The 12,573-nt window shown below is 46.4% G+C and overlaps 1 protein-coding gene across 2 annotated transcripts in view; it reads right to left on the bottom strand.

Moving 5' to 3' along the window:
• The window catches only part of Dnaja1 (DnaJ heat shock protein family (Hsp40) member A1), a 12,595-nt gene extending 7,906 nt beyond the window's left edge, over positions 1 to 4,689 (bottom strand). The window contains exons 1-4 of one of the 2 annotated variants that reach the window (XM_021222024.2): positions 4,543 to 4,689; positions 3,334 to 3,475; positions 3,030 to 3,207; positions 651 to 755 (exon numbers count right to left, since the gene is read on the bottom strand). In XM_021222024.2, the coding sequence (XP_021077683.1) occupies positions 651 to 755; positions 3,030 to 3,207; positions 3,334 to 3,465 (415 nt within the window). In that variant the 5' untranslated portion in view covers positions 3,466 to 3,475; positions 4,543 to 4,689. Of the gene's footprint in view, positions 1 to 650; positions 756 to 3,029; positions 3,208 to 3,333; positions 3,476 to 4,162; positions 4,242 to 4,542 lie in introns of those variants that run through there. The other variant, XM_021222025.2, reaches the window with a different exon arrangement.
• Between the last annotated feature and the right edge of the window lie 7,884 nt (positions 4,690 to 12,573).

Here is a 12,573-nt window from a genome sequence, read left to right as displayed (position 1 = left end):
CCCCCCCCCCCCAACCCAACCAACCAACAGTAAAAATAAACCAAGTCCGACCAACCCCAGTTTGATTTTTAAGGCATGCATGGTTAAAAAACAGAAACAAGCCTCATTACTGCAAGTTGTTTCCTGACCTCCCAACACAACATGCATATAAATATACAAAGCATTGTTTTGTTTTGTTTTTTAAATGTTACTTAGGATCTACACAGGATTGGGCCCATCAACGTGTTATCATAAAGCTGATGACAAGGCCTCATCCCTGAAGAGACATTTTCTTCTACATGTAGCCACTAATTCTGGTGCCTGTCCTTTGGGAACAATCCCTCACCCACATTCCTGTAAGCAACTCGAATGGGACTCTATTGGGCCATCAAACCACAGGCATACAGAGGAATAGTAAGGAAAAGGAGTTGGAGAAGAGAATGAAAAAAAAGTATACAGACATGAAAATGTCACAACAAAGCCATTACTTTTCTCTTGGTAGATTCAGCTGTTTTTAGCTCTGTACTCCAACTTTCTCTATCAGGGAAGTCATGGGGACCTGGTGTAATCCCCATGCTCAGAAAGATGAAGAAAGATAAGTAAGGCCAGCATACATCTACAAAGACCTATCCTCATAAACTATAAACAACCCAACACTTAAGAACCCTTACCTTCACATTTGTCACAAATCACATTCTTTTGCAGAGCCAGTTTTCTTGTTGCACCATTATATAAGTCTTCTAAGGTCACTGAGAGCTGATGAACAACATTTTTACCTAGAATAAAAACCCTGCTCATTAAAACTCATCTGTAACGTTTCTTTGTCGAAGGCACTATAAAAATGGCAAAGGATAATGCAAGACTGGCCTCAAGCTATAGATCTTTTTGAGCTATACTCATATACAACATTCATCCTATTACTTGATTCTCAAACTAATCTAATCATAAATGAGGAAAATTATGTGAGCAGTTAATCAGCCTAAGAATACAGAGGCCCTCTCAGAAATCCAGCAATTAAAATACTGCCCTTAAAGGTCACTCAATGTGGGGCTGGTGAGATGGCTCAGTGGGTAAGAGCACCGACTGCTCTTCCAAAGGTCCCGAGTCAAATCCCAGCAACCATATGGTGGCTCACAACCATCCATAACAAGATCTGATGCCCTCTTCTGGAGTGTCTGAAGTCAGCTACAGTATACTTACATATAATAAATAAATAAATCTTTAATTACAAAAAAAAGTCACTCAATGTTCAGGCACATTTCACAATGCAAATCATGTATCCCTTTGAAGGTTTTATTTATTAGGCATTATTAAGCAACATGGCTAGTTACTTAATCCAAACATTCTTTTAGCACAGTAAATTCTTTCTAATCAAGATTGGCTGGAGAAACCAATATTGAGACATGACTGAAATAGCAATTTCTACTTCAGTTTCAATAGTTTTTACTGCTAGGCTAGCACTGGCGTCTCAAATTTCCCAGGCCTTTCTTTTGTTATATATTATACAGTCCAACAGAACTTTCTGTAGCAATGGACACATTTTACATGAACAATACCGCAAATCACTAGTCACAATTACTAGATACAATCTTAAATGTGGTGGCTACTACAGCTGCAGAGAATATTTTCCCTCTAAATTAATCTCACCTTAAAGACCCACATCTGACTAGAGCAAGACTGCCACATATAATTAACTACAACCCGAAGTAGGTTGGTTGAGATCACATAAGGACAACCAGGTTACAGAAATGAAATCACCTGTCGACAGTTAATAAGTTCCTAGCTAGTGATTCTAGGACTTTATCTACCGTCACGAGCATTGCCTGATTACCAAATAAAGTCCCAATCCTTTCTGAATATACTTACTCTCCCCCTCCCCCACCACAGGGTTTCTCTGTATAGTCCTGGAACTCACTCTGTAGACCAGGCTGGCCTTGAACTCAGAAATCCGCCTGCCTCTGCCTCTGGGATTAAAGGTGTGCGCCCCCACGCCCGGCTCTCCTTACTCTTTAAAGGAGTTAAAGGGGTCACTATGTTGTGCTGCTTTCTAGTCTCACTTTGTAAGCAAGTAGGCTCTCACAAGTTTAAAGTTCAAGCGTTCTCAACGTCATACAGAGTCCAAGAAAGGAAAAATAAAGCTTCTGGAAACTGGCCAAGTCCATTCTCCCCAGCAGCAGCAGCAGCTAACAAACCCTCAAACCCATCTAGGCCAGAGGTCAGTCTAACCTCCTGCAGCTCATGCCATCTTATGGCTGAGCAGGTTGATTTAATGTTTATGTGAAAACCAAGAGGTCAGAAGAGGCAGTTGCCGGTTCCCTGGAGCTGGAGTTTCAGGCAGTGGTGAGCCAGCTATCTAGTGTGGGTGTGGGAAACAGAACCTGGATCTTCTACAAGGAATGGCAAATGCTCTTAACCACTGAGTCTCAGGCCCACAGGTAAACTGTTCTAAAAATATAGTAAACAATTTTTCCAAGTCTTCTTGAAACCTAATGGCCTGCCTATTTGTTCTAGAACTGTGCCTACCCACTAGTTTGTATTAACTACATATACTGAGAACAAAGTGCTATCTTACCCTCCAGTACTGTCTTCCCATAGACATCTTTTGGCCAAACACTAAATGCATTAAGCTGAGCTAGCAGAGCTGAAACAGGAGTTAACAGTAGCAGCAGCTGTCTGCAGACAATGAGCCGTTCTCAGTCTTTGCTTGGTAAGGTTTAGTGTTCTCAACAGAAAAAGGCCACTGGGTTCTAAGAGCAGGTGGTATCATCCAAGGTGGGAAAGGGCTTAGAAACCCAAGTTGTTATTACATTTTGTCACACACCCCCCCCCCCACTGTTTGGGAATCTATGGGGTTGGTCAAACCTGCTTTTTGGCTTAGCTATTTTTTGATTACATAAAATCTCAATTATAAATGACACCAGAAATCAAGAGACAGTTCATGGACAGAGTGTAACATCATACCAACGTGTAAACAAGCATTTGAATAAATTCTCAAGTCTTTCTTTCAGCAGCAGCAATTTCTAGCTTCAGGTAAGCTAGATTTTTCTTACCTCTCCTTTCTCTTTGCATTCTTCCTCCTCCTCCAAAGAACATATCAAAGATATCCATGGGTGAGCCAAAACCACCACCTGCTCCGCCCTCTTTAATCGCCTGCTCCCCTCCTTTATCATATAGTTCCCTTTTTTTGGAATCAGCAAGAACTTCATAAGCTTGAGAAATCTGTTTAAACTGTTTCAGAAAAGGACATTCCATTAGAAACAAGTGTTACAAAGCACAGCTACTGTAGACTTTCAGGCACTGACACAAAGATACAACACTGACACATTGCAACACTGCTGAGCTGTTTGCCCTTACCTTTTCTCCTTCATTTGGATTCTTATCAGGGTGGTACTTCAAGGCCAATTTTCTATATGCCTTTTTCAATTCTTCCTGGGTGGCATTGGGTTTGACCCCCAAAACATCGTAGTAAGTGGTCTCTTTCACCATTTTTTACAGCCTGAAACCAGAAAATGGTCATTTTAAACCAGCTTTAAACTTTTGTACAAAAGAGCCAACTGCTTCTGCCTCCTGAGCACTGGGATCAAAGGTGTGCCCCACGACTGGCTCTTAACTGGTAGGCTTTAACTACCAGAACTAAAGCAATCTGCTCTTTTGCCTTTATCGCATACTAATACAGCCTTCCCTAAACGTCTTAAAAGGTAAAAATTCCTGATATGAGTCAGCTGTAAACTCTTAACAGATTAAAATATAGATTTCAGGGAACCCGGAGGAAAGCCTGTCTCGCAGCTGGTTCCGACTCTACTGCACTAACACATGAATTATTTGGCTTCTTCCGGTTTCCTTTTCCCAGAGGTTTTGCTAGCAACCCAAAGCAGCACTGATAGGTTCCGTCCACTGGTTAGTACATTACCGCTGCCTTTGTCCATCAGATAAAGGCCATACCCTCGCGGGAAAGCGACACTGGACTCCCGGGGGTGGAGGAGTGGCTTAGGAGACCAGCTCCGGGGAGCAGGTGCCCGGGGCCCCGTCGCCATCCTGCTCCTGCTCGCTCGCAGCTTACCCACTCTCGCCTGGAAGCTGGCTCGCCCCCTGGGTTTCCCCGGCCCCCGGCGCCGACCGTTACGGCTTCCTTCCTTCCTCCCTCCCACCCTGATCGAAAAGGCGGAGGGGGGGAAGGCCGGACCTCAACAAAGAGAGGGAGGAGAGCCAGGAGAAGCGCAAGCCGCAGCCTCCGCCCGGCTCCTCCCGCAGCCCCTCACCCCTGCCTCGGTCCGCGCGTGCGCAGCGCTGCCCACCCGGCCCGGGCGGCGGGGCGCGGGGGGTGCGCAGCGAGGAGCTTGAGGCGGGAGGCCAATTGGCTTGGGCCTTGGGCCGCCTCGTGGCGGGCGGGCGGGCGGGCAGGGCGCCGGGCATTCCCGGCAGCCTTCCGAAGCCCGAGGCCGGCTCGGGGAACCCGCAGTCCCCGCCCACGCGGGACCAACCGCCTCCGGCTGCGCCTTCCCCGGCTGTCTGGGGTCCAGACCGCACGCCGCGACCGAGGGAGGCCCGAGGGCCGAGACTCACCAGTGAGCGGGCCGGCGCCGGAGAGCGGAAAGGGGAGCGGAGCACAGCGCAGCTCGGCCACACGCTGCTCCTCCACCACCCACCGAGCGTTCTGGAAAGTTCCGCCCGGCCCGCCGCAGCCGACCTCTTTTGTAGCCGAGCCCCGGCGCGTCACTTTGCCGGAAGTCCCGCCCCGCGCCGCTGCCACCGCCCCTCGGTTACCTGGGCAACGGCGCGGGGGCGGGGAGTGGCTGCGCCCAAGGGCCTTGTGGGGGTGGACTCAAGCCCCGGGTTCCCGAGCCTCGTAGAATCTTCTAGAGGCTTTTTTTCTTATAGCGAGGTACCAGAGTGCGGAAGTCTTGAGGTGGGAGAGGTCATGTCCCAGAGTCGCCAGCGGTGTACGAATGCTTCAGGCGCTGTGCCGAAGGGGATCGGTGGAACCCAGCCCTGGCTGCGAGCCTGACTTTCTGCAGCTCCTTAGCTCTGAGCCTTGCGGGCAAGAAATGCTGAGCAAGGCGAGCCTACTCCCTGGACCAGCCTTGCAGGCTTTGGTTTCACCCAAGCGCACTTCTTTCTGTCAGAGCTTTTTGGACGAGCCTGGGCCCAGGCTTCAGATCCTTTTGGCTCTGACAGCTTGGGCGGAGGGAACCTGGGACTGCACCAAACGGGAAAACATTTAGAATTGCCTCATGCAAACTGAGGGCCATGAACCCTTTAGTTCACTCTTCCACCCTCTTTGGCCGCAGAGCAGCGACAAAAAGCAAATTTAATTGCTTTCGCTTATTGTTTTAATGTTCTGACCATTTTTATTTCCAGTTAGTGACTCAAAAGTCTGTAGTTGGCCAAGTTGAATCTTAAGCTTTCAACGGACAGAGTGAATGTTTTTCTTATTCAGTAACACAATAAACACATCAAAGAAGTAGAGGTGCAAGCCTGAAAAAAGAATTCACATATTTTAAAGATTTATTTATTTATTTTTGGTTTTTCGAGGCAGGGTTTCTCTGTGTAGCCCTGGCTGTCCTGGAACTCACTTTGTAGACCAGGCTGGCCTCGAACGCAGAAATCCGCCTGCCTCTGCCTCCCGAGTGCTGGGCTTAAAGGCGTGCGCCACCACACCCGGCTAAAGATTTATTTTGAATGGTGTGTGTGTGTGTGTAGGTGCCCAAGGAAGCCAGAGGCATGGAGTCTAAGTCAAAACTCTCCTGTGTCTGAGCAATTGTGAAAGGTAGTACATGCTCTTAACTGGGGCCTCCTGCTTGGACTTTTGTTGGAAGTTGAACAAGCTAAAAAATTAGAAGAGAAATCACAAAATACAGGTCAGCACTTGAACGAGAAGCAGTTAAGCACACTTCCTAATGGAAGTCGAGAATCTGCAATGAGATGCTTTAAATATTGGTTTTATTGTGTGGTTTTGGGCTTGTGGACCATTGCAGTTCTCTCGTACCTTTGCACAGGTGACTCAAGTCTTCAGGGCTTTACCAGCTGAGGAGCTGCCTCAGTGCTTTAAGGAGATCACAGGTAACTGGATATATCCAGAGCTAAGGGAGCTGGAAAGGCTGGTTTCAAACCTACCCAAAGACATCTTTAGCTCTTGGTCTTAAAAAGCTAAGGATTGGGGCTGAAGAGATGGCTCAGTGGCTAAGAGCATTGACTGTTCTTCCAGAGGTCCTGAGTTCAAATCCCAGCAACCACATAGTGGCTCACAACCATCTCTAATGAGATCTGATGCCCTCTTCTGAAGTGACTGAAGACAGCTATAGTGTACTTACATATAATAAATAAGTAAATCTTAAAAAAAAAAAAAAAAAAGCTAAGGATTTTGGGATGTCTACCTTGTGCTGTTCTGCCTCTCCATCATTGCTGCTTTCACTAAACTCTGTTGTAGTCACTAAAGCTCTGCCACTCCCCTTACAGACTTTTCTGTGGTTTTGGCTGAGAATCATCTGATTTTTCTCATCTTACGTGTTACCCTCTCAGCTATCACATCTATCAATGGGTAATGTCTTTAAAGCATGGTTCTCCACCTTCCTAACACTGTGACCCTTTATTACAGCTCCTCATGTTGTGGTGACCCCCAACCATAAAATTATTTTCATTGCTACTTTATAACTGAAATGTTGCTACTGCTGTGAGTTGTAATATAAATATGTGTCAAAGGCTTTCCAAAGGGATCAAGACCCACAAGTTTGAGAACTGCTGCTTTAAGCCAACACTTTTGAGTAAAATATCTACTATGCCAGGCATACTCTAGGCCTTGTCACCAAAACCCTTGTAAGCCATGGCCCCTATTCTCAAGGAACTTAACTTATAATGAGATTAAAAAACAAAACCAGAATTAAAAAACAAACAAAGAAACCAAAACCATCCATCCATCCAACCAACCAACCAACCAACCAAACAGGTCTAGGCTGATAAAGTCTGCCTTTAATCCCAGCACTCTGAAGGTAGAGGTAGGCAGATCTCTAATATAGAGGCCAGGCCAGTCTACATAGCAAGTTCCAGGGCAGCCAGAGCTACAGAGTAAGAAAGACCCTGGCTCAAAACAAACAAAAAGCCTCAAAAATGTGAATTTTGTATGGAAATGAGATCTTAGCTTAGTTTGGTGGTTCTCCTGAAATTTCAAAAGAGGGAGCAGAACCAGGAGGCTAGTGAACTCAAGATCACTTGAATTAGGTGTGAAACCATCTTTGGAGTGGGAATATAACACATAGAATGAATGCTTCTTAGCCTGTTAAGGCCCTAGGTGTGATTCCTAGGACTGCAAAGAAGAAATAAAACAAACTATCTTGCATGTGTTGTTTACAACAGATTATTTTGTTGGGGTAAATAAATCAGCCTTGTTATTTTTGATGTGGTTTTCCTGGTCTCTATTGAATGTTTCAGCGGTTTCCAATGTTTTATGGTGAAGTGCTGAAGATCTTCAAATACAGCTTTAGGTCCTCATACGAACTTTATTTTTCTTCTGTGTTTTTTAACCTCATACAGGCTTCATAAAGTTGAGACCTCAAACCCTCTGGTAGTCCAAGCCAGCCTCTAAACCATGATCCTCCTTTGTTAGATCAGAGTTGATTGAAGCGATGTGAAAATAAAAGGAGGAAGGTGGGGTGGGGGTGTCTCAGCTCACCTGAGGCACGGGGCCATTGAGCCTTCATCCTTCACAGGCCCAAGCCACCACAGTCAGTCTTTAGAGCTCTATGTAACATAGGCTGTCTTCAACCTTGCAATCCTCCTGACTCAGCCTGGAAAGAGCCAGGTTTATAGGCCCCCGCCACCACACTTGATGCAAACACTTCTTTAGAGCAAACACCTAAACCTGCTGAGCCAATGTGAGTGCAAGTTGAAAATCATAACAACTTTTTATGCTCATTCAAACTGCTTCCAGCATGTGTGAATGGGCCTTGCAAGTACGCAATCATCTCTGTTGTTCTGTTAAATCTTTGCCAGTTTTACAAGTCAAAACTCATCAAATGCATTGGTTTCTACCTGTGATTCCAGCATGTGGGAGGCTCAGGTAGGAAGCTCAGGACTTCAAAGCCAACTGAGGCTACATAGAAAGTTTGAGGCTGCGTGGGATATTTGAGACCCCATTTAGAGGTGTATGTGAGAAATTAATATCTTATTGCTTTCAAGTTTTTTCTTTGTATGCAGTGTATGTGTGCACACATATACCAAAAATAATAAAATAAAAAATCCCATACTTCCTATCTTACTCTGTGGCCCAGGCTGGCCTTGAATTCAGGTCAGTCCTCCTGCCTCAGCCTCCCAAATGCTAGGTAGTATTGCAGGTATGAGCCGCTGCACCTGGCCTTTGTGCTCAGTTCCCTCTCATTTAATTCTGTATATAATGGTTTTATATATATATATATATATATATATATATGATCTTATTGTGGTTGCTGGGAATTGAACTCAGGACCTCTAGAAGAGCAGTCAGTGCTCTTAATCGCTGAGCCATCTCTCCAGCCCCAATGCTATATTCTTAATTCATTGCCCTTTACAGAAGGCTCCTCACTCAGCCTCCAAATCTAGCTTGGTAGTGTAAGTGCCTGTGTGAGGACCGGGAAAGAGAGAGACTGTCTGCTGATATGTGTCTACAATGTGCCCAAGCACTGCAGACATTTCATTTAAGTTACTCCCTACTCCCATCTTCTTTTCTCTTTTGCTTTTCTGGGATAGGGTCTCATATAGCCCAGGCTAGCCTCAATCTTGAATTTGGTGTGTAGTTCAGGATGACCTTGAACTCCCTATCTTCCTGCCTCCACCTGGTTTGGAACCCTGTCCAGCTTCTCCTCATTTTTTTATGGGGAGGGCAGAGGTGGGTAAGAGGAGAGAGGGCCCTCTCTGAGCACTGCTCACAGGTTCCTCAGCCACTCCTGGCTGGGGTCGATGAGCATACCAGGCATGTTCCCATCATCTCAGATATTTGGTCTCCTAGATGAAGTGCTGTACAATTTAGAAAAAGCTGTAAGCATCCTTGCTCCACATTCTCTCACTCTCCAGGAGTGTGGAAAATTCAGGCATTGTATTTACTGTTGGTACTTCAAAGGCTGCCAGGTGTGGTGGCAGAGCTAGCCTGTAGTCCTAACTACTCTGAAGGTTATGGCAGGAATATAACTGGAGCCCAGGAGTTTGAGGACAGCCTCGACTACATGGTATCAAAATACAGTGTTTACCTTTTTTTTTTTTTTTTTCCAGACAGGGTTTCTCTGTGTAGCCCTGACTGTCCTGGAATTCACTCTGTAGACCAGGATGACCTTGAACTCAGAAATCCGCCTGCCTCTGCCTCCCAAGTGCTGGGATTAAAGGCGTGCACCACCACGCCCTGCTCCAGCATTTTCTTTAAAGGAAAGAAAAAGTAAGTTAGACATACTCCTGTGTACCCATGACCTTTGATTCCAAACCATAGAGAGTCCTTTTCAAAGATCTTTCTCTCTCCCTTCCAATCCTCCTGTCCTCCTGGCTCCATCCCTCTTTCTTGCTCTTCTTATTCTGCTAAATAAGCTTTATGCTTGCTAAGCAGGTGTTCCGCTGCCACTGAGCTGCATCTTCAACCTTATGTCTTATTCTTATTTCACAGTTTATACGTGGGTGAGTGACCAGCCTGTGGTACGGTTCAGAAGTAGAGTGCTCACCTAGCATACCCGGAGTCCCAAGGTTAAACCCTAACGCCATCAAATACAAATTTTTAAAAAATATTTATTTATTTATTATATAAGTACACTGTAGCTGTCTTCAGACACTCCAGAAGACGGCGCCAGATCTCAGATCTTGTTATGGATGGTTGTGAGCCACCATGTGGTTGCTGGGATTTGAACTCAGGACCTTTGGAAGAGTAGATGGGTGCTCTTACCTGCTGAGCCATCTCACCAGCCCAAATACAAATTTAAAAAAAAAAGGCACCGGGCGTGGTGGTGCATGCCTTTAATCCCAGCACTCCGGAGGCAGAGGCAGGCAGATTTCTGAGTTCGAGGCCAGCCTGGTCTAGAGTGAGTTCCAGGGCAGCCAGGGCTACACAGAGAAACCCGGTCTCGAAAAAAACAAACAAACAAAAAAAAGTCAACTGTTAGAAATTATATCATTCCATTCCTAAAATCATCCAGAGCTTCGGAAATTCCTATTCCTCAGCAGAGAGTATGACTCATTATTACTTGGTTGCTGCCCACAGCCACCTCCAGCTGCTTGTGATCTGGCCGCATGGTTACTGAGAGTTATAGTGTAGTCCATTGAGACATGCCCCCCCCTTTTATTCTCATATATCACATATGGACTGGTTTCCCCTCCCTCTCCTACCCCCAGCCTCTCCCCTCTCTGACATCCCTCTTCCTTAGATTCCCTCTCTTTCCCCTCCCTCCCTTAGGGAAGAGCAGGCCTTCTCCCAGGGACATCAACCAAAACACTAAATAACAAGCTACGATAAGACCGGCCGCGTACCAACCATCACGGTAAGGCTGGATGAGGCCGCCTCCCGTCATTGCTTACAGACCGGAAGCCGCTGTCCTAGTTCTCTTTCCAGTCTTGCAAAATGGCGGGTGGAAAGCGGAGACGCCTGATACAACGGAGAGGAAACCTGCGGCCAAGAAGGCTGGCGGTACACGCCAGCAAGGCTCTGCTGAGGGGACCCTGATAGAGCCGCCTCTTGTGAGGCTATGCCAGTGCCTGGCAAACACAGAAGTGGATGCTCACAGCCAGCTATTGGATGGACCACAGGGTCCCCAATGGAGGAGCTAGAGAAAGTACCCAAGGAGCTGAAGGGGTCTGCTACCCTGTAGGTGGAACAACAATATGAACTAACCAGTACCCCCTGAGCTCGTGTCTCTAGCTGCATAGGTAGCAGAAGATGGCCTAATCGGCCATCACTGGGAAGAGAGGCCCCTTGGTCTTGCAAACTTTATAATGCCCCAGTACAGGGGAACACCAGGACCAAGAAGGGGGAGTAGGTGGGTATGGGATCGGGGGAGGGAGTATAGGGGACTTTGGGGATAGCATTTGAAATGTAAATGAGGGCTGGAGAGATGGCTCAGAGGTTAGGAGCACTGACTGCTATTTCAGAGGTCCTGAGTTCAGTTCCCAGCAACCACATGGTGGCTCACAACCATCTGTAATGCCCTCCTCTGGTGTGTCTGAAGACAGCAACAGTGTACCCATATACATTAAATAAATAAATAAATCTTAAAAAAAAAAAAAAAAAAAAAGAAAAATAAAACAGAAGTCTGGCGGTGATGCTGCTGCCCCTGGTCCCCGGGCCACTGTTGAAGCCAAAAAGGGTCTCCCTAAGGTTAAAAAAGCCCCATTGGGCCGGGCGTGGTGGCGCACGCCTTTAATCCCAGCACTCGGGAGGCAGAGGCAGGTGGATTTCTGAGTTCAAGGCCAGCCTGGTCTACAAAGTGAGTTCCAGGACAGCCAGAACTACACAGAGAAACCCTGTCTCAAAAAACCAACAACAACAAAAAAAAGCCCCATTGCAGCTGACCCCCTGTCCTGGTTAGAGGAATTGGCAGATACTCCTGATCTGCTATGTGTTCCAGAAAGGCCTAGAAGAAAAGGAAATACTCAGCAACCAAGACCAAGGTTGAGAAGAAGAAAAAGGAGAAGGTCCTTGCGACTGTTACAAAAATAGTTGGTGGGGACAAGAATGGTGGCACCCGGGTGGTGAAGCTTTGAGAAATGCCTAGCTGTTGTCCTACAGAAGATGAGCCTCGGGGAGGGAAAGGTCCCACAAGTAGGCAAAAGAGTCAAGGAGCCCCTGCTCCCGCTGTTAGGGTTCCAACAAGAACACAAAGCAGCTTAGCTGTCACACACACGTAGAGGACCTAGGTCAGGCTCCTATAGATTCCCTGACCTCTCAAATTCCCATGAGTCCCCGTCAGTTGATTCTGTGGGCCATGTTCTCGTGGTGTATCCCTGACCCCTCTGGTTCCCCCAGCCCCTCTTCTTCCACGTCGGCAGACCTCCCCTTCCTAATGTTTGACTGTGGGACTCCGCATCTCTCCCATCAGTTGCGGGATGAAATCTCTCTGGCCTCTTTGATGATTTTGCTAGGCTCAGGCCCCAGCACACACTGCCTGCAGGACAAATTGTATGTAAGTCAAAGGTTTTGTGTCTGGGTTGGTGTCCCGATCCCTCCACTTGAGGACTTGCCTGGTTCAGAAGATGTATGACCCTTATTTTTAACCAAAATCCTTATATGGCCAAAGAGTATAAATAGATATAGACACTATGTAAACAGCTAAAAATACACAAAATCATAGCACACGATAAGCATCTACTATGCCTATTATAAAATGGCTATCATTTATCAGAAAATGGCCAAATAATGTAAATGGATAACCGATAGACGAGTCAGTAAACATTTAAGATACAATTAAGCACACTACTCAAGAAACTCAATGACTGGCAAGACGGCTCAGTGGTTTGCACTTGCTGTCAAGCCCCGTCACTTGAGTTTGATTTCCAGAACCAACATGGAGGAAGGAGAAAACAATCTCCCACGTGTTGTCCTGTACCTCTCTATCAAAGGCATGGTTCATATATACACATAGACACACACAGACA

Source organism: Mus pahari, chromosome 22, assembly GCF_900095145.1.
Source record: "Mus pahari chromosome 22, PAHARI_EIJ_v1.1, whole genome shotgun sequence".
Classification (NCBI taxonomy): domain Eukaryota; kingdom Metazoa; phylum Chordata; class Mammalia; order Rodentia; family Muridae; genus Mus; species Mus pahari.
This window is presented reverse-complemented; position numbering and strand designations above follow the sequence as displayed.